This window comes from Emys orbicularis, chromosome 5 (assembly GCF_028017835.1).
Source record: "Emys orbicularis isolate rEmyOrb1 chromosome 5, rEmyOrb1.hap1, whole genome shotgun sequence".
Taxonomy (NCBI): Eukaryota; Metazoa; Chordata; order Testudines; family Emydidae; genus Emys; species Emys orbicularis.
The window spans coordinates 83,769,666-83,791,347 of record NC_088687.1 but is presented as its reverse complement, the minus strand read 5'-3'; the positions used below and the strand labels follow the sequence as shown (position 1 = coordinate 83,791,347).

The 21,682-nt window shown below is 44.0% G+C and overlaps 1 protein-coding gene across 1 annotated transcript in view; it reads right to left on the bottom strand.

Annotated features, from left to right (window-relative positions):
• The window catches only part of SNX25 (sorting nexin 25), a 172,213-nt gene that overhangs the window by 106,450 nt on the left and 44,081 nt on the right, over positions 1–21,682 (bottom strand). Inside the window, exons 4-5 of the mRNA XM_065405159.1 lie at positions 8,207–8,379; positions 6,916–7,102 (exon numbers count right to left, since the gene is read on the bottom strand). Coding sequence (XP_065261231.1) covers positions 6,916–7,102; positions 8,207–8,379 — 360 coding nt within the window. The remainder of the gene's footprint in view (positions 1–6,915; positions 7,103–8,206; positions 8,380–21,682) is intronic.

The window sequence follows — 21,682 nt, the reverse complement described above, 5'->3', positions numbered from 1 at the left end:
AGGCTTCCCATTCAAGTTCTGATCAGACCCAACATTGCTTGGGGCTTACGATATCACAGCTCGAGGTAAGTCCACCGCTCTGTAGACTGGAAAGTGAACATAATGATACAAATGTAGCCAAAAAACACAGTACTTCATACAGGGAGTTTGCCTTCTGATATTACAATTTAAAGGGACCTAGAGGCCTAGTAAGAGAATACAGTGCACATTAATTGTACCAGAACAACAAAAAAAGGGTTACGTTTCAACTGAAGCAAGCAGCTCCATTAGTGTTATTACTCTAATAAACCTCATGTCTATTTAGGTTTCCAACAGTCTAATAAGGGGTAATTTATACTGTCAGTAGTACAGCATGCTGGCCTGGAGTAAAGAGCAAATTTTACAGCAGATGAACAATATGTAGCCAAGCAACAAAATCATTTCACTCTCTCACCTAATGCATTTTCCTCTTTGGAAAATATAAGTTGTTTCAGAGCAGGGTGTGGAAATGAAGCGAGAACAAAAAAGAAAAGCTACTTATTCAGCCCCAAGCACATGGACTGATGGGGATGGATCTAACAGGAGGTGTGTTCAGTAGTCACAAATCAGGACCTACGCCCTCATGGCAACCGCTTCTGCAGTGTTCCAACACTTTAATGCTCTCACGTTGGCTCTGCTATGAAGATAAGAGAGAGAGGAAGGATGATTCAGTGGTTAGGATGCTGGCCTGGGAAGTTGGAGACCCAGGTTCTATTTTCTACTCGTCCAAATGCTTCCTGTGTGACTGGGGCAAACAGCTTAGTCTCTCTGTGCGACAGTTATCTCTGCATCTGTACAATGGAGATAAAAGTGCTTTCTTACTGGGGGGCCACAGAAGTACCCAAGATAGCCAGACAGCCTGCCCTGGGACTGCTCCCTAACACCGCAGTCTCCATCCCACGCTCATCCTCAGTTGCTGCCAAATCTCCTTGCTCACCTCCACTTTTGATCACTGCCCAGAGACAGAAACACTAGTTGTTCTTCCCCTGAAGAGGGTTCTATGGGCACAGGAAGATACAGCTGCCTTTGGTGGATCCTTCAGCAACCATCCTCCACCTTCCTGAAGCCACTGCTACAAGGCATATGGTGTGTGTATGGAGGAACTCCCAGAAATCCCAGCAGAGAAAGGAATTGGGAGAGGAACCCCCTGAATATGACAGCCCTAGTGGAGGAGAGGGAGAATCCCTTCGAGAAACCCAGCATGAGGGGTGTGTGCATGTGTACAGCAAGCAAATGTGTGCATGTGTACAGCAAGCAAATGGGTGTGCAGAGAGCGGGTTAACTCTGCCTCTCTAGACATTCCATTTCCCCACAAACTTGGCCCTACTATTGGGTCAAGCAGTGTATTTGCCCAGTAGGACCATATCCTCTGGAGGTGTCGCCCCTTGTGCATTTATAACCCCGCTTTAGTCTTTTCAAAGTAATGCTTCCATTCATTGTGGTTGTCACATGACAACTATGTCCTTATCTTAAGCAGACAGTGTTTGCTCACTCAATGGAAATGGCAGAGAGAATCTAAAGCACAAACAAAAACGGCTAGCTTCAGCTATAGGAGCACCACTGCAAGTGCAGAAGAAAAGATGTGCTACCCAATATTAAACAAAAGTAATTCAGAAAAAATACATCCAATTAGGGCAGAAAAGGGTGCAAGAACCACAGGAAAGGGGAGATAATCAACAATATGCTTAGACAGAGGAGGTCTGTAGCACCGAGTGTCCATGACCACACATTTTATTCCAGGCATCTAAGAGCTCTACAGGGTATTGCTGAGCTGGTGAAGCCCAGTTAATTGCAGACTGCATGACTGCTGCCAGTCGGTGACTGGGCAGTGTCCTCTCCTGACCTTGAATCTGAGCTGTGAAGATAGACATGCTGGGACTTTGCTTCTGAGACATACAACATGACCAAAAAGACCAGCCAGCAGCAGCCAATGATGACTTCAGTACTCTGGTGGCCAGTTCTCACTGATACATCCCTATTACTGATAAAGTCAAACCATCTTATACCCAGTAGCTGTCATGGACAATGCATATGAAATGCATCCAGCCTCCTGATGTCTTGTTTTAAGCAACATCCATTATTTCAGATTCATATAAAAGAATCAAAAGTATGCAGGTTTGATAAATCCGTACTTTTGTACAGTTTCACCTTTTTTTTTGCCACCAGACCCTATGCATGTCCTTCATGGCTAAGACATCTAAACCAACTCTCCTTGGGATGTCTGGCTGGCTGCACCCATCAGATGATAGTTTACTGCTGTCAAGGCTGTATCCCCACTTTGAACTTTAGGGTATAAATGTAGGGGCCTGCATGAAAACTTCTAAGCTTATCTACCAGCTTAGCTCTGGTCCGCTGCCACCATCTCAAGAATTCCCTCCCTGGGAAGCCTTGAGAAACCTTTCACCAATTCCCTGGTGAATACAGATCCAAACTCCTTGGATCTTAAACAAGGAGAAATTGACCCTTCCCCCCTCCTTCCTTTCACCAACTCCTGGTGAATACAGATCCAAACCCCCTTTGGATCTTAAAACAAGGAGAAATCAATCAGGTTCTTAAAAAGAAGGCTTTTAATTAAAGAAAAAGGTAAAAATCATCTCTGTAAAATCAGTATGGAAAATAACTTTACAGGGTAATCAAACTTAAAGAGCTCAGAGGACCCCCCTCTTCTGTCTTAGGTTCAAAGTACAGCAAACAAAGATAAGCACTCTGGTAAAAGGTACATTTACAAGTTGAGAAAAACAAAGTAAATCTAAGACGCCTTGCCTGGCTTTTACTTACAATTTTGAAATAAGAGAGACTTGTTTAGAAAGATGGGGAGAACCTGGATTGATGTCTGGTCCCTCTCAGTCCCAAGAGCGAACAACCCCTTAAACAAAGGACACACACAAAAGCCTTTCCCCCCCCAAGATTTGAAAGTATCTTGTCCCCTTATTGGTCCTTGGGGTCAGGTGTCAGCCAGGTTACCCGAGCTTCTTAACCCTTTACAGGTAAAAGGATTTGGAGTCTCTGGCTAGGAGGGATTTTAGTACTGTACACAGGAGAGCTGTTACCCTTCCCTTTATAGTTATGACAACTGCCTACATAGATGAAATCATCCACTGCTTCCACAGTTTGTCTGGAAGCACATAACTTGTATAAAAAATTTTGCACGGACGTTCAGGATTTCTGTTTTTGTCCAAGAAACGCATAATCCAAGGGCAGCTGCCACATGCTGGAAGCTCCCTGGTGCATCTTTGAGATCATCTGAATCCTGACCAAAGAAGACAACATCATTCGCATAATCCAGGTCAATAAAAGAGGTTAAATCAATGGTTATACCAACATTTGCAGAGATATGCTCAATGAGCCAATCCATTGCACAGCAGAACAGGGCTGGGTCCAGGACTCATCCCTGTTTCACCCCAGATCTACTGTGACACCTGTCAGTTCTATGGGTCCCCCAATTTATCCATGCTCTGAGTCGTTATGCAGATCTTGAATTAGCATCAGAAGGATGTCGGGAACACTGTTGCCCGTAAGGCCTTCCACAAGGCAATTCTAGTGACAGAATCGAAGGCTGCCTTTAAGACTACATATGCTGCTGTCAAAGGCCAGTTACATTCATAACGGATCTCAGAAAAAAGACAAGAGTAAGTATAGCATCCATTGTAGGTCTCCAGGCAGTGAAGCACTATTGCTCTAAGCAATGGTGTTTCACAAGAAAAGGCTGGACCCAGGTGAGTAGGACATGTGCAAAGACTTTTCCAGGGAGAGAGAGTAAAGTTATTGGCCTATAGCTACAATATTCAGTGCATGGCCTTTCCCCTTACAGAGCGGGATAATGATCCCTTCCTCCCACTCCGCTGGTACCTTCCCAGTAGTCCAAAACTGGACAAAAAGTTGGCGTAATGGGCTCAATGGTAAACTTTAAAAGTTTGGGTGTTATGCTGTTAGGTCCAGCAGCATGCCCACTTCGCAGTTTCTATATGGCTGAGCAAATCTCTTCCAACACAGGTCATCTCCACAAGTTTCAGGGCCAGGGACTGCATCTATTGCTAATGCATACAGATCTGGACATTGAGTTGCTTCAGGATGGTTACACGTGGACTCATAATATTCTTTCCATCTTTGCAGGACTATTTGTTGCGTTAACCTAGTTTTACCATCAGCCTTGTTCATTGGCGTAGTCAGAGAATCACTTGTAGGCTACAAGTTGTGACAATTGGTTTAAAAATCTGAGCATTAAAAAAAAAAAAAAAAGATTCTTGGCAATGATGACAGTGATGACACCCTTAGGAAACTTGCTAATTCTTGGTAGGACGACACCTGGGAATTGGCTTATTTCCGACACCTGGAGGTACTGATACACAGCACCATGCTGGGAAAGACATCTGGCCACTGGAAGGTGTGACAGGTTGCAACACTAAAAGGACCAGAAACGCAGACTGACACCCTCCACAATGCCAGGAACACCACGCAATTCCAACATAATCCATTTACCCTTGCTGTTGGTTCCCAACTCTTTCCTCAAGACAGAAAGCAACAAGAGGGAGGCATATCAGATGGGGAAGAACTAACGTGAAACCTGGAATAGGAATTTGTTCTAGGCAAGTGGGAGACTGCTGGCCCTTTCTGGGGATCCCTCTTCTGGTGCTTAAAAGCAGGTTAGGAATATGGGAGTTATCTTGCATCATGGAGGAAGAGGGAAGGAATAGGTGAAAAGAGAAGCCATGCTCCAAGTTTTGGGAAGGAGAGGGAGAGAAAAAAATTGGGAGGTATTAAAGATGATTTAATGTGAAGTTCATGTGACTTCTGGGTACTCGTCTGACTCTGTCAATCTGTTTTTTCACTTCAGCAGGTGAACAAATCTGTACAGACACATGCCTAGAACCCCGACCAGCGGTATTCTATTTGCTACCCAAGATCCATAAACCTGGAAATCCTGGACGCCCCATCATCTCAGGCATTGGCACCCTAACATCAGGCTTGTCTGGTTATGTGGACTCTCTCCTCAGACCCTACGCTACCAGCACTCCCAGCTATCTTCGAGACACCACTGACTTCCTGAGGAAACTACAATCCATCGGTGATCTTCCAGAAAACACCATCCTGGCCACTATGGACGTAGAAGCCCTCTACACCAATATTCCACACAAAGATGGACTACAAGCTATCAGGAACAGTATCCCCGATAATGTCACAGCTAACCTGGTGGCTGAACTTTGTGACTTTGTCCTCACCCACAACTATTTCACATTTGGGGACAATATATACCTTCAAGTCAGCGGCACTGCTATGGGTACCCGCATGGCCCCACAGTATGCCAACATTTTTATGGCTGACTTAGAACAACGCTTCCTTAGCGCTCATCCCCTAACGCCCCTACTCTACTTGCGCTACATTGATGACATCTTCATCATCTGGACCCATGGAAAAGAAGCCCTTGAGGAATTCCACCATGATTTCAATAATTTCCATCCCACCATCAACCTCAGCCTAGATCAATCCACACAAGCGGTCCATTTCCTGGACACTACTGTGCTAATAAGCGATGGTCACATAAATACCACCCTATACCGGAAACCTACTGACCGCTACACTTACCTACATGCCTCCAGCTTCCATCCAGGACACACCACACGATCCATTGTCTACAGCCAAGCTCTAAGATATAACCGCATTTGCTCCAATCCCTCAGATAGAGACAAGCACCTACAAGATCTCTATCAAGCATTCTTAAAACTACAATACCCACCTGCTGAAGTGAAAAAACAGATTGACAGAGCCAGACGAGTACCCAGAAGTCACCTCCTACAAGACAGGCCCAACAAAGAAAATAACAGAACACCACTAGCTGTCACCTTCAGCCCCCAACTAAAACCTCTCCAGCGCATCATCAGAGATCTACAACCTATCCTGAAAGATGATCCTTTACTCTCACAGAACTTGGGAGACAGACCTGTCCTCGCTTACAGACAACCCCCCAACCTAAAGCAAATACTCACCAGCAACCACACATCACTGAACAAAAACACTGACCCAGGAACCTATCCTTGTAACAAAGCCCGATGCCAACTCTGTCCACATATCTATTCAAGTGACATCATCATAGGACCTAATCACATCAGCCATACCATCAGGGGCTCGTTCACCTGCACATCTACCAATGTGATATATGCCATCATGTGCCAGCAATGCCCCTCTGCCATGTACATTGGCCAAACCGGACAGTCTCTATGCAAAAGAATTAATGAACACAAATCTGACATCAGGAATCATAATACTCAAAAACCAGTGGGAGAACACTTTCACCTGTCTGGCCATTCAATGACAGACCTGCGGGTGGCTATCTTACAACAGAAAAACTTCAAAAACAGACTCCAACGAGAGACTGCTGAGCTGGAATTGATATGCAAACTAGATACAATCAACTCAGGATTGAATAAGGACTGGGAATGGCTGAGCCATTACAAACATTGAATCTATATCCCCTTGTAAGTATTCTCACACTTCTTATCAAACTGTCTGTACTGAGCTATCTTGATTATCACTTCAAAAGTTTTTTTCTCGTACTTAATTGGCCTCTCAGAGTTGGTAAGACAACTCCCACCTGTTCATGCTCTCTGTATGTGTGTATATATATCTCCTCAATATATGTTCCACTCTGTATGCATCCGAAGAAGTGGGCTGTAGCCCACGAAAGCTTATGCTCTAATAAATTTGTTAGTCTCTAAGATGCCACAAGTACTCCTGTTCTTTTTGCGGATACAGACTAACACGGCTGCTACTCTGAAACCTGTTAAGGCTTATATTTCCTCTCTGCGCTTCACTGAAATCACACTTCACTCAGGTCTCAGCAATGGACTGGCAGGAGAAGCATGCTTAGTTTTGAACATTCTATAATTGAACATTGGATACCTTAGTTGTTTCAGGAATTCAACGTCAGAGTTGCTGTTAATGAGCTTGATGAACTCCTCATAAGAAGGAGCATATGTGTAGGCTTTCTTGTGATGCTCATTCACCTGTTCTCTGTACTCCATCTGACTGAGCAGCATTTGGTTGACATAATCTGGATCACTCAGCAGCTCCACCATTGGCTTCAGTACTGGGAGAAGAAATTTAAGAACAAAATCATTGTGCAAAAGAGCAAATGTCATCTTCAAACAAACACAAACTCAGTGTAACATTTTGGACACAAATTGAAACAAAGCAGGTTGATAAAATTCCAAGGAATTACTATGTAATTCCCAGATTACATAGTGTATCACTCATTTTAGACTGAAGTTTACCCTTCTCCTAAACTTTTTATTTTCTGTATTCATTACTGTAAACTGTCACTGGGATTCAGGAAACTGGAAATCCAGGTTATTAAAAAGTTTACACATGTTAAAGCAGCTGAACCTAAATTGCAACATTTCCAGTGTCTGTTTCTGCTCTTCTTCCTGTGTATCTCAGAGAACGTTACACATTAGAGCCTAGGAAGGTGCAGAACTATGAATTAAAAAGAACTGTACTATATGGAGATTACTTGGGACTTTGCAGCATCAAAAATTGTCCCCAACTCCAAATTCAAAAAAGGGCAGAGTGATTAGTGGTTTCGTCATCCAATTAAAAGTGCATTTTATAAAAAGAACTAACATTCTCAATAAATAAATGGATAGTTATTGGGGTTTTTTTTTTTTAAAGATTTTATATCATGCTTCAGTCATGTTCACATCCTTAGTCTAGAATTCTACTTATCTGAATAAGGTATAACAGTCTAGGACCACTCAAATGCTCTCCAGAAGGTCACTCCAGTGTAGAAGGCTAAAGGTTTGGTTTCCTCTAGGACAGAATAAGAGGATGGAATGGCTCCATGCTGCAAGGTGCCGAGCACTCTGACCCTGATACATGAAAGCACTTAAGTATAGGCTTAATTTTGAGCAGGTAAGTAGCCCTATTGACTTCATGTGCTTAAACACATAATGAAATGCCTTGCTAAATCAGCACAATAGAGCTCAGTGCCTTATCCTTAATTAGCTAATGCTATGAATTTTTAAGTGTCTCATGTATGTCTATAAGATACTAACTGTACCAGTCTCTGCATGTGTAGGTTGTGACAGAAGTTTAATTTTAGAACTTAAAATGTGATATCAATACAAGTATAAACAGTTTGTAATCTCAGTACTGTAGTAGGTAAGTCATTAATTATCTCTGATCTATAATCTACCTTTTGTTGCAAGTATGTCTGCAAGGACTATGCGCAAGCTGAGAGACTGGGAATCCTTTGAGGGTAGGAGACAATACACCAGAATTTGAGAACATGATTGCAGGAATCTTACTTCTTCGTCAGAGTTCCTCAAGCATGGATGAAGTAAAAATGGCCTGGGCTGCTCCTCCTGCCTATTAAAAAAGGTACCAGAATTTCAGTTGAAATTACAATACATCTTTAGTCATTACTTACTATATCAGAAATGTATAAAATATCAGGGACATAATGTTCAGCAAAGAAACATTTTAAACAGAAACTATGCTTCATCTATTGTTTATTTGTAATTATATTAAGAAAAGCCTACATTTGCCCCATTTCAATCCCTTGCCCTATCTTTTCTCTATACGTGTACAAATAGAAACACAACATTTTTAAACCACAGCCATATAGAATAAGCTATTATAGTTCAGAGCACGCCCCTAGGGAGAAGGTTGAATAAAAAGCTTGTTTTCTAGTCACTTCCCTTGACATACATGGAACCTAATCCATTTTTTCCAAAATAATTGAGAAGGCAAAGTATTGAGATGCAAACATACCCTTCTACTGCAGACTAATTAATAGGCTTGTACTATAATTGTATGACTATTTAAGCAGGGGACTGAATATTACTGAGAAATGGATTTAGCCGTGACACTGAAGGTGGAACAGATGTGATCTTCTACATCTGTGATCAACTACTGAATTGTCACTCAAAAAACTGCCAGCCTCTTTATTCTGACTTTTTGTAGAAAATAACAAACAAGGAAAGGTCAAGTGAATTCTCCCAGACAAAGAATCACTGAATAGCTAGATGACTGAGAATTTTCAACATTAGCAGACAATATTAACTAGTGGAAAAAATAAACAAACAAACAAGTGTGGGATGTATGAAGAATGTGATAGAAAATACTAAAAAATGTTATGATGCCATTAAATAAATCACTGGAATTCCCTCATCTGGAACACTGTAGTTCTGAGCACCTTGTCTTAAACAGGTTAGCAGAAGCAAAATGGGCTCAAGAAACAGGGAATGCAAAATTAGCCATGGGGAAACTTCCATATGAGAAGAGATATGAAAGACTGGGTCTGTTTAGTTCCGAGAGGAGACAAATGAAAGGGGGACATGGTAGAGGTATAACAAAATATTGAATAGTATTGAGAAGGTAAACAGGCACTCCTATTTACCCTCTCTCAGAATACCAGGACAAGGGGAAACAAAATTGAAAGGCAAATTTTAAAACTGACAAAAAGATGAAAGTGCATGGTTCTTCTGTGGAACTCATTGCCACTAGATATCATTGAGCCCAAAAGTATAGTACAACTAAAACATGGAGAGCAAGAGAGAACATCCACAGTTACAATACACAGGATCATTTCTATTTTAATACAGCATAAATTCTCATGCTTCGTGGTCTAAACCAAAGACTTTACTGATGAGAGTTTAGGTGAAATATTCCCTATGGGCAGGTTATTCCATAATTCTCCAATAAAAGGTTTCTTACACCTTCCTCTGAAGCATCTGGTGCTGGCCACTTTTAGGGTATGTGTAGACTACAGCGGGGAGCGTGGTTCCCAGCTCAGGTAGACAATAGCAATGTAGCCCAGGGGAGCATGGGCAAGATCTCGGATGAGCTGCCTGAGTACAAACCCACCCAGAACCCCTGGGTACGCACTCGGATGGCTAACCCAAACTGTCACACATGCTGCCTCTGGCTACACTGCTATTTTTAGTGCATCTGTCTACCAGAGCTGGGAAGCACACTCCCTGCTATAGTGTAGACATACCCTTAGATACAGGACACTGGACTCGATGGACCACTGCTTTGATGAGGTATGGCAATTCCTATGTTCCTAAATGGAAACATCATTTCCATCACCCTTATAGGTCTACTAGAGAGAACAAGTACATAAAGAACATTCTGCTCAGCATGGAACAATCTTTTACAGATTAAACCTTATGCCTGAGAAGTAGTTATAAAAACAACATTAAAAGAACATTATTGTAGAGAATAACTAATTACCTGACCTCAACTGCAGAATAAACTATTCGATGTAGAATCTCTGACACAGCAGTGAAAAATTTCACTGAACTCTAGATACCAGCCACTTCATCAAAATAATTGGCTTATGATGAAATGTTGTAACTTATTGACTTCTTCTCACATATTTCTCTCAACCAGTCATAAGTTTGTAAATTTCATGTACCTTATAAGAAGAAACATGTCATACACGTCCAGTTCACTAAAGAAACTACCATTTTCTTCAAACTTCAATCAATCAGAACTATAAAGACAATTTCAAAACATCCTGTCTGGGACTTCCGAATCCTGATCGGTACCAAAACACTGAGTTATTCACCTTAGTTAAAGAATCACTCATGGGGGTTTCAAAATGGTGACTGATGGGAGTGCAAGATAGCTATGTACCTTGGGGGAGAGGGTGCACCTTTGGGGGCCATTGCTAATGTGGCCAGGAGGCTAGCCGCATTGAAGGGAATTTCAAATTATGTGCATATGCATAAGAGTTGACCACAGAAAAGTTAGGTCATCCCATGGCATACCTTGGGTGCCAGGGCGAGTGCTACAGAGGCTGCCTGTTAGGAAATGCCAGATACCTGCAGAGAGTGGAAAGAGTTTTGGCCAAAGAAACACAATCAAAAGTGTGTGATGCTGAAGCAGTTTTATCTAATTAAAAGTGTGAGGAAGGGGGTACACAAAGAAAAATGGGAGGAGAACTGCAAAGATGGATCTTTGAATTAGAAAGAGATCAAAGGGGTAACAAAGCCTAGCCATCTTCTGATCATTCCCTGGTGTACCATGGTGAGATTCCCCCCACCATCAAACTTCCTCCTGCTGGCAGGCAGGCAGGCAGGCAACTAGGCTCTCCCACTCTTGGTGGTAGGGGTTCATTTTGTGGGGTGGTGGGGTAAAGGGAGGCTGTACAATTGCACTGGCGGCTAGTTATTTGGGAGGTTGTGCTGCCACCACAGCATGAAGCACTTGCCAAATGCCTTAGGAGTCAATGCTGTGCCTGGTGTAATAATTACATCCAGATATACTAACAAACAGCCAAAGAAGTCTGTATTGTTGCAGACTCCCTCAGAATCAACCACTCTAGCCAGCTCTCTGCTGAAGCATGCAGGGAGCTAGACACCGCTTTCTGACATTCTGTACTCAAGGAGACCCAGTTCCTTTCTCTGGCAAGTGCCAACTGTTCTTTGGACCTTGCAGCATGTGCATATCCCATTACTCTTACTTCCTCCAGTGACTCTTGGTTGCAAGTCAGCAGCTCCCCCTCTGTGTAAGCAAGCGGCTCTAGGATGCAGGACCAGGTGCCTCACATGCTTCCAGCATTGGTCTGGAAGGAAAGACTGTACATAGCTTGGTTCCAGGTGCCCCTCTTGGCAGGTACTGTGGGAGGGGTGTTGTGTCACCTGGGGAGGGGTCATGGTCATTTCCTCAGGAAGCAGGAATTATAGTCCAATAGAAGCCTCTCAGACTGGAGTCAGGGCCCGGCTGTGCTATTCCTCACCCAAATGTTTTCTCCCCTCATCCTCCACCGCCCATTTCCCCTCCAGGGATAGTTTGCCGTTGCAGCTGCTGGTCTTGGCTGGCAGCAACCAACTATTACTCAGGGGGCTGCTCCTGTCCTGCCATTTCTGGGTAAGAAAAATGGACAAAAGTCCCACAAATTCCATAAATATTCAAATAGAGGTTTCAGCTATATGCACTAGTCACAGGGAAATATACCTGTTTCTCTTTGTGCACAAAGCAAAGCTGCCTCATAGTGGGGATTAACGGCTGGGAATGCAGATACCCTGCATACTCACCTAGAGAGCACTGCTCGTGAGGGTGGTGTCCAAGCCCCCATCACAACGGAAGGCCTCCTGCAGCCTATGCTAGAGCAGGTGTCTGTTCTCTTGGGTCAAACCTCCTCTTCTCTCTGGTATCTGAATGTTTAGCGGTCTTCTGCAGTGAACTGCTGAGCATTTCTATACTAGTATACTCCAGATCCCCGCCTGGGCTCTCCTTGTAGGTAATCATTATCTATCTACATAAACCTGTCCCCAGACAGGTCGGCAGAGGTCCTGGGTCATTTAGATAAGAATTTTGATCTCCTCTTCTGGACTGGTCTGATGAAGCAGGCACCCAGAACTAAGTGCCAACATCCTGAGAGCAGCTCACGCGGAGTATCAGCTACCATCTTTTAAAAATCCTAGCTTGGGAGCAGAGTATCTTATACTAACCAGAGATGACCCGTGCCTGCCAACAGTGTGGGGGCAGAGTGAAGGCAGCCGGCTTCAGTGGTGTTACTGAGCATGCTCAGTCCATGTGAGCATGCTCAGTACAAGCCACGCAGCAAATTTGGGGGGTATGTGACCCGCATGCCCCCCCCCCGAGTCACCTGTACTAATAGATCATTGTAACATGTATAGGGCAGTGACATATGGGGCCAGAACCACACAATATGAATACTTTAGTTCAAACAGGAATTAATTCAGGGAAGTCCTATTGCCTGTGTTATACAGGGGGTCAGACTCACTAGATGATCAAAAAAACTTCAGGACCAGACTCCAAAGAGAAACTGCTGAACTTCAGTTCATTTGCAAATTTGACATCAGCAGCTCAGGATTACACAAAGACTGTGAATGGCTAGCCAACTACAAAAGCACTTCCTCCTCCCTTGGTGTTCACACCTCAACTGCTAGAAGAGGGCCTCATCCTCCCTGATTGAACTAACCTCGTTATCTCTAGATTGATTCTTGCCTGCATATTTATACCTGCCTCTGGAAATTTCCACCACATGCGTCTGACGAAGTGGGTATTCACCCACGAAAGCTTATGCTCCAATACTTCTGTTAGTCTATAAGGTGCCACAGGACTCTTTGTCGCTTTTTAGATGATCATAGTGATTCCTTCAGGCTTTATAATCTATCAATCTAACACTGGCCAACTCTACCTTCTTTTTGAAAAAGGAAAACAAAACTGTGTTAGTAGTTGGGCAAGACAGTGATGATCTGGTTCTGAAGACACACATGCGCACGCAAAAAACACTCTTTCTGGGCACTGTAGCGCATTGCTTCAGATAGTATTAGCACAGGCCTCAACCACTTTCCTTTTAAGGAATGTCCATGCAGTTATAGATGACTGGGCATATTTTCATGATACAAGCAAGGGATGAACAGCACAGATCAACAGTGCATTCTGACTCCACTGGGCTGCGATTAAATTTGCCTTTTATCTCTCCATGATCAGTGTAGTCTCCACAGGAACCCTATCCCTGTTTGGGACTGCAGCCTACATTCCTAATCTCTCTGGAGCATTAACTGTTCCTACAGTTACATCCTTTCAGAGGAAGTAGTTGCATAGTCTGTCTGCATCTCCGTCTCTTACAAGTCTGGGTGGAATTCACAGTTTCAGCCAATAAATTCAGCTTAGCTGAGTTGGGCCAGTTCCAGCAATTTATTGGCACACAGTCAAGATGGGTCTATCACAGAAACAGAATGGAAAGAATAAGCCAATTGGTAAATATTTGGCCCTCACCATCCTAATTCATCCACTATGTTGCTGTTTGTGGGGGTTACATACACTCTGGCATGTACCTGATGAGATGGGTTCTCTCCATTACTCAACCCGATATGGGTCTTGAGAAGAGGAGACCCTTCCTCCAGCAGATACATGGAGATCATGACCAGGATGTCTTTGCAAAAGTCTAAGGGACAAATCTTCCAAGTGTCTCTCTGCAGGAGTCCTATGCAAGCATCTGTATATCAGTGCCAGTAACTTCTTCCAACAGAGCCAGGAGAGATAAGGGGGTGACTGAAAGCAGGCGGGGAAAAGAAAAACGATCAGCTAAAGGTGAACCGATTTGCTGATGGTCATATAGACACTGATCCTGGCTTTGATCATCCTCCAAACTTCAGGTGGCAAAGCAGCATACTTTTCCATAAGCCTATCATCCAGAAGAATGCTCCTATTTCTTGGTAGCGACTGCCCTTTCATATGATACTATCCCTCTCCAAAAAGTGACAAGTACATCTGGATTTGTTCTTTTAAACAGCTCCAGTGCATACTTTGCAGGATTTCCATAAAACATATTGAACAGCATCTCTCTTGTTGCAAGAGGATTGATTAACTAAGGGTTTCCATTTCTGCCAGTTTCATTATGAAGTATTCATTAGCCTGTAGGGAAACATACAGTGAATCAGCACAAGGCCTGCCTAGCAAACAGAATTCTGTGTCACCCCTGCTTCCCCCCACCCCCCAAAATCTACCAACAAAATAATTTAGCAAAAAGTATGGATACAATGATGGATAAAATTCCCACCATTGTACAGTAGCAGTTGATCCCAGAGCCCAAATTTGGGGTTCTTTCTGCAACTCTTCCACAAGATTTATGAGAATGAACTTTGGGAAGACATCAAGAAGGTCTGATGAAACATAACATTTTAGGCAGCAAATAAAAATTAGCAGGAAAGTTATCTGAGACCACTTTCCTACATTTGCAACAAAACTGGCACAAAGTAAAGGGTGACATTGTTTATTTTGCAGTAACCATCAGAGAAAACAGGCAACTTAACTGCAGTATGCACACCCACACATGCACACACAAACAGAGTGCCACTAAATTCTTCTAACATCAACTTCTATAGCTGTATAAACTACTTCCCTTAAACCTTTTGAATATCCCAATTAGGTGCACATGTATGAGGCAGCCCTCCAGTCTACTCAGCTCCCACAACATACTTTTCAAGATCCATGGATCATACACATGCCTATCACAGCATGTGGTGTACCTCATCCAGTGCACTAAATGTCCCAACAACAACTATATGGTTGAAAGAAGAGAATCACTGTGCTCCCAAATGAATTCTCACAGGAAAATGACCAAAAAAAAAAAACCCAAAAAACCCAAAAAACACCACATCACCTATGAGTGAACACTTGTCAGAAAGCGATCACTCTATATCTGACCTCTCAGTCCTCATCCTCAAAGGAAACCTGCACAACGCCTTCAAAAGACGAGTTTGGGAACATAAACTCATAACTTTGCTAAACACTAAAAATCATGGACTGAATAGAAACACTGGATTTATGGCTCATTACAACAATCTTAAAACCCACTACCTCTCTCCCTCCCCTCAGCTTCGCCCCCCGCAGCCCATGACAGGAGAGCTCTTAACTGGAGACTTCACTTCAGATGGTCCCGGGAAATATGTTAGCTACTTATGGTAAACGACCTGTTCCATCTTGTATTTAGCTATGACACTGTACATTTCTCAGACCTGAAGGAGAACTCTATGTTATCTCAAAAGCTTTCTCTCTCACCAACAGAAGCTGGTCCAATAAAAGATATTACGTCACCCACTTCGTCTCAACTTCTGAACACACAAGTATCTGTTGTTATGACTACGTGATTGGATTTTCCAAACAGAAAGGCACAAACTGATCTTTGAAAATTCCTAACTAAATCTACACACAGATATTTCTAATGGGGGACTTTAATCACCCTGACATCTGCTGGGAGAGCAATATAGCAGTGCACAGACAATCCAGGAAGTTTTTGGAGACAACTTCCTGCTGCAACTACTGCAGAAACCAACCAGGGGCTGTTCTCCTCTTGACCTGCTGCTTACAAACAGGGAAGAATTGGTAGGGGAAGTAGAAGTGGGTGGCAACCTAGGCAGCAGTGACCATGATATGGTTGAGTTCAGGGTCCTCACAAAAGGAAGAAAGGAGATAGCAAAATACGGACCCTGGACTTCAGAAAAGCAGACTTTGACTCCCTTAGGGAACTGATGGGCAGGATCCTCTGGGAGGCTAATATGAGGGGGAAAGGAGTCCAGGAAAGCTGGCTGTATTTTAAAGAAGCCTTATTGAGGGCGCAGGAACAAACCAACCCGATGTGCAGAAAGAATAGCAAATATGGCAGGCGACCAGCTTGACTTAACAGTGAAATCTTCGGTGAGCTTAAACACAAAAAGGAAGCTTACAAGAAGTGGAAACTTGGTCAGATGACTAGGGAGGAATATAAAAATATTGCTCATTCATGCAGGGGTGTAATCAGGAAGGCCAAAACACAACTGGAGTTGCAGCTAGCAAGGGATGTGAAGGATAACAAGAAGGGTTTCTACAGATATGTTAGCAACAAGAAAGGTCAGGGAAAGTGTGGGACCCTTAATGAATGGGGGAGGCAACCTAGCAACAGATGATGTGGAAAAAGCTGACGTACTCAATGCTTTTTTTGCCTCGGTCTTCCCAAATAAGGTCAGCTCCCACACTGCTGTCCTGGACAACACAGTATGGGGAGGAGGTGAGCAGCCCTCAGTGGTGAAAGAACAGGTTAAGGACTATTTAGAAAAGCTGGACATGCACAAGTCCATGGGTCCAGACCTAATGCATCCGAGGGTGCTGAGGGAATTGGCTGATATGATTGAAGAGCTATTCGCCATTATCTTTGAAAACTCGTGGCAATCGGGGGAGGTCCTGGACAACTGGAAAAAGGCGAATATAGTGCCCATCTTTAAAAAAGGGAAGAAGGAGAACCCAGGGAACTACAGGCCAGTCAGCCTCACCTCAGTCCCTGGAAAAATCATGGAGCGGGTCCTCAAGGAAACCATTTTGAACCACTTGGAGAAGAGGAAGGCAATCAGGAACAGTCAACATGGATTCACCAAGGCCAAGTCATGTCTGACCAACCTGATTGCCTTCTATGAGGAGATAACTGGCTCTGTGGATGAGGGGAAAGCAGTGGACATGATAGATCTTGACTTTAGCAAAGCTTTTGATACAGTTTCCCACAGTATTCTTGCCAGCAAGTTAAAGTATGGATTGGATGACTGGACTATAAGGTGGATAGAAAGCTGGCTAGATTGTCGGGCTCAACAGATAGTGATCAACGGCTCAAAGTCTAGTTGGCAGCCAGTATCAAGTGACTTTTTTTCAACATTTTCATTAATGATCTGGATGGTGGGATGGATTGCACCCTCAGCAAAAATTCACGGATGACACTAAGCTGGGGGGAGAGGTAGATAGGATCCAGAGTGACCTAGACAAATTGGAGGATTGAGCCAAAAGAAATCTGATGAGGTTCAACAAGACAAGTGCAGAGTCCTGCACTTAGGACAGAAGAATCCCATGCACCGCTACAGGTTGGGAACCGACTGGCTAAGCAGCAGTTCTGCAGAAAAGAACCTGAGGATTACAGTGGATGAGAAGCTGGATATGAGTCAGCAGTGTGCCCTAGTTGCTAAGAAGGCTAACGGCATATTGTTCAGCATTAGTAGGAGCATTGCCAGCAGATCGAGGGAAGTGGTTATTCCCCTCTATTCGACACTGGTGAGGACATATCTGGAGTACTGTGTCCAGTTTGGGGCCCCCCACTACAGAAAGGATGTGGACAAACTGGAGAAAGTCCAGCAGAGGGCAACGAAAATGATCAGGGGGCACATGACTTACGAGGAGAGGCTGAGGGAACTGGGCTTATTTAGTCTGCAGAAGAGAAGAGTGAGGGGGAATTTGATAGCAGCCTTCAACTACCTGAAAGGGGGTTCCAGAGAGGATGGAGCTCGGCTGTTCTCAGTGGTGGCAGATGACAGAACAAGGAGCAATGGTCTCAAGTTGCTGTGGGGAAGGTCTAGCTTGGATATTAGGAAACACTATTTCACTAGGAGGGTGGTGAAACACTGGAATGGGTTACCCAGGGAGGTGGTGGAATCTCCATCTTTAGAGGTTTTTAAGGCCTGGCTTGACAAAGCCTTGGCTGGGATGATTTAGTTGGTGTTGGTCCTGCTCTGAGCAGGGGGTTGGACTAGATGACCTTCTGAGGTCTCTTCCAACCCTAATCTTCTATGATTCTATGATTTATGCACAAAGTTTTTGAAAACTCAGCTGATTATCCATAAATTCTGAAAACAGTAGTGAGTAGTTCCCAAAATAGGTACCACATAAGCCTTTTAATCCAACACATTATTTCATAAGCTTCAAATCACACAAACAGTGACAAGTGGCAATTTAACTCATTTGTGTCTTTGCCAACAATTAGGATTTTAGTGACAGTGACATATACTGGTATATCAAGATGCATTTGACTTAAAAGTGATTTCATACAGACAGTATTTGTAACATTTGTGGATTGCACAGCACGCATTACAGATTACTACTTTTTACTTGTGAAATGAAACCAACATTAATCATTCCTTAATTTCATTTCAGACATAGTTCCATCTTACAAGTTCTTCAAACATGCATTCAATTCTGTGCAGATAAGTAACAGTGCAATTGCTTAGGAAAGCAAGGGACTTTTCTTTGGCTATCCCAAAATAAGTGAAATATTAGTAAATATAACCTTTGGAGGAAAGATTAGTAAGCATGGGTAGGCAAAACAATTTAAAAAAACAAAAACAAACCTATTCCAATTGGTTCGTCATTTCTGGACCCAAATGAAATAGTTTTTAAAGTTTTACTCGCAATAGTGGCAAGTGATACTCAGTCTAAGGGTGCACTCATCTATTCAGTGTGAATACTGAATCTGTATTCAAATGCCTGTCATCAACCACCACAATGACCTTACTCCTGATGCTACAAATCCACCCGTTCACCCATTCCTTAAGAGGATTGGAATGGGGAAAACATTACGTTAAAAAAATTTAACAAAAAGCTTTTAAGAAAAAAGATGACTACGCATAACTGCAGAATCTCTTTTGATGTGTGTAGATGGGGACGCTCAGCAACCTTACCACAGGTGTTCTTGGCTGTTAAAAGGTTAAAAACCACTTCTGCAGGGAGCTATTACAATTTTCTTTCCCAATTATGAATGAATAATTGTAAACCCAAAACTAACAACACTGGCATTTTAGCAATGTAACATCTACCACAATCCTCTAATACTGGACCATTATCTGCCACAAGGGTTCTCAACCTTTTCCATACTGGAACTCTGTGACACTTTGGGGAATCTATCTGCACAATTTTATTCTGGTTGATATTATGAAGTTGTTACTATGAAAACTACTGTATCACTGCATACCTCTCTATATATGTGAATTCCACCTTTGCTGATAATGGCTGTCATGTCTCTCTCATACCAGGTACAATGGCAGGTCGTTAGAATTCAATGGTCGCCTATTCAGATGGAAGCACCTTGGGAAAATAGGTTAGCTCAAGCCTACAAGAACCATTTTTTCCTACCTCTCTGAAGGGAGCTGGTAAAGAGGAGAGAGCGGAAAATCCCCAAATGCAGAACAAAGACAGACATCAAGGTACTGATACTAGCTAGCCTTTAAAAAAACTACAAAGGCTCCATGGATCAGGAAAGGGGTATGTCTACACAGCAAAGAAAAGCCTGTGCTGGCCCATGCCAGCCAACTCAGGCTCACGGGGCTTGGGCTGAGGGGCTGTTTCATTGCTGTTTGCAGACTTCTGGGCTCTGGAGCTATGGGATCCTCCCACTCCAGAGGGTCCTAGAGCCCAGGCTCCAGCCAGACCCCAGAAGTCTACACAGAAATGAAACAGCTCTACAGCCTGAGCCCTACGAGCCCCAGTTGGCTAGCACAGCCAGTCGCAGGTTTTTCTTTGCTGTGTAGACATGCCCACAGAGCCATACAGGAAGTCTGGGGCAGGAGATGTGAAGGTACAGGCATCCTTTTGTAGCAAGGGGCACCCAGGTTAGCTGTGAGACCAACCCAGGCCAGAGAAACAAGATGATCTAGGGCAGAGGTGGGCAAACTACAGTCCGCGGGCCACATCTGGCCTGCTGGACCGTCCTGCCGGCCCTTGAGATCTCGGCAGGGGAGGCTAGCCCCCAGCCCCTCCCCTGCTGTCCTCCCTTCCCCACAACCTCAGCTCACCGTGTGCTCTGGGCGGCAGGGCTGCGAGCTCCTGCCGGGCAGCGTGGTGGCGTGGCTGGCTCCGGTGGGGCTCTGAGCGGAATGGTAAGGGGGCAGAGGGTGGGTTGGATAAGGGGCAGGGAGTCTCAGGGGGCAGTCAGGGGACAGGGAGCAGTTGGATAGGCGTGGGAGTCCCGGGGGGCCTGTCAGGGGGCGGGGGTGTGGATAGGGATCGGAGCAGTCAGGAGACAGGGAGCAGGGCGGGGGGGGGGGTGTTGGATGGGTCGGGGGTTCTGAGGGGGCAGATAGGGGGCAGGGGCCAGGCTGTTTGGGGAGGTACAGCCTTCCCTACCCGGTCCTCCATACAGTTTGGGAACCCGAAGTGGCCCTCAGGCAGAAAGTTTGTCCACCCCGATCTAGGGAGAGAGGGACTGCATGGCTGAGAAGACAAGCCATGCACCGCAGGAGAAGAAACTTGGATGCCCAGAGGACTCTGACCCCTGCCCAAAGAATGCTTTGGAGTGGTGAGGAAACTAAGGCAGGGAAATGCATGGAGGATGTTTGTTTGTTTGTTTTTAATAGATCTGTGTATCAAGTACAGAGCAATAGTGTTTTCAAATCCTGTGCAAAGACTGAGTTCATGAGCTTGCAACTATTGGTCATGGGTTACACCTATCACATGCCCCTAAGGAGTTAATCTGTGACACCAGAGCATCCATATGGCTGGAGTTCTGCAAGAAGGTTTCTTTAAGCTACAGGGAAGTCTGAGTGGTCAGCACTAATTCTAGGGGCTTGGCAGTTGGACTGCACAGTCTAAGCTCTCAGGAGAGGGTGCTAGATAGAGGATTTTCACCCCATGACTATGCCTAGAGACAAGCTCCTGACCTCTGTTCAGACTTCGGAGGCTTAAAGTTCACGGAATCCAGTGGATGGCTTCCTCACAGCAGACTGGTGAGTGCCCAAGAGAGTCATTTGACTAGGTTTGTGACCCACCCCACTCCCATTTAGCCAGAATCTAATCAGGATCTCCCTCCTATACAGCAATATGGCAAGGGCACGGTGGTCATGACCTCCTGACACTGGTTCCAGTATTGCCAACTCTCACTATTTTATCACGAGTCTTGCAATACTAGGTGTTTGTCTTTAAGCCCCAACTCCTGACATTTGATTATGTGAAAATCCATTTTCATTAAAATATATACACCCACATTTTATATATGTGTGTTGCTAGCCCTCAGGGTGGTTGAAAAAAGCTTGAAAACTTCTGAGAACCGCATATCTATTCTGTAGGGGCTGACTGGGAAAATTACACTGTGAAGATCAGAAAGCCTGCTACAGTGTGAGACAAGTTTAAAGATAAGACAGTGTTTTGTTTATTTGCATGGGAAGTGGAGGCTGTAAGAAAGTTTCCACAGAAATCAGTAATGGCCTTTTCCACGGAAATCTGGAAAATCATTCCTTTTGGTCTACCTATTTCTTTAATTACAGTTTTTCAGAAAAAGTCCCACAAAATTATATTTAGTTCTTAATCATCTTGACAGTGAAAGGGTGAGCTCAAGTGTGCATGCAACAAATCATAAAAGATTTCCATAGCACATTCTGTACTCTGCACACATTTACAACAAAGC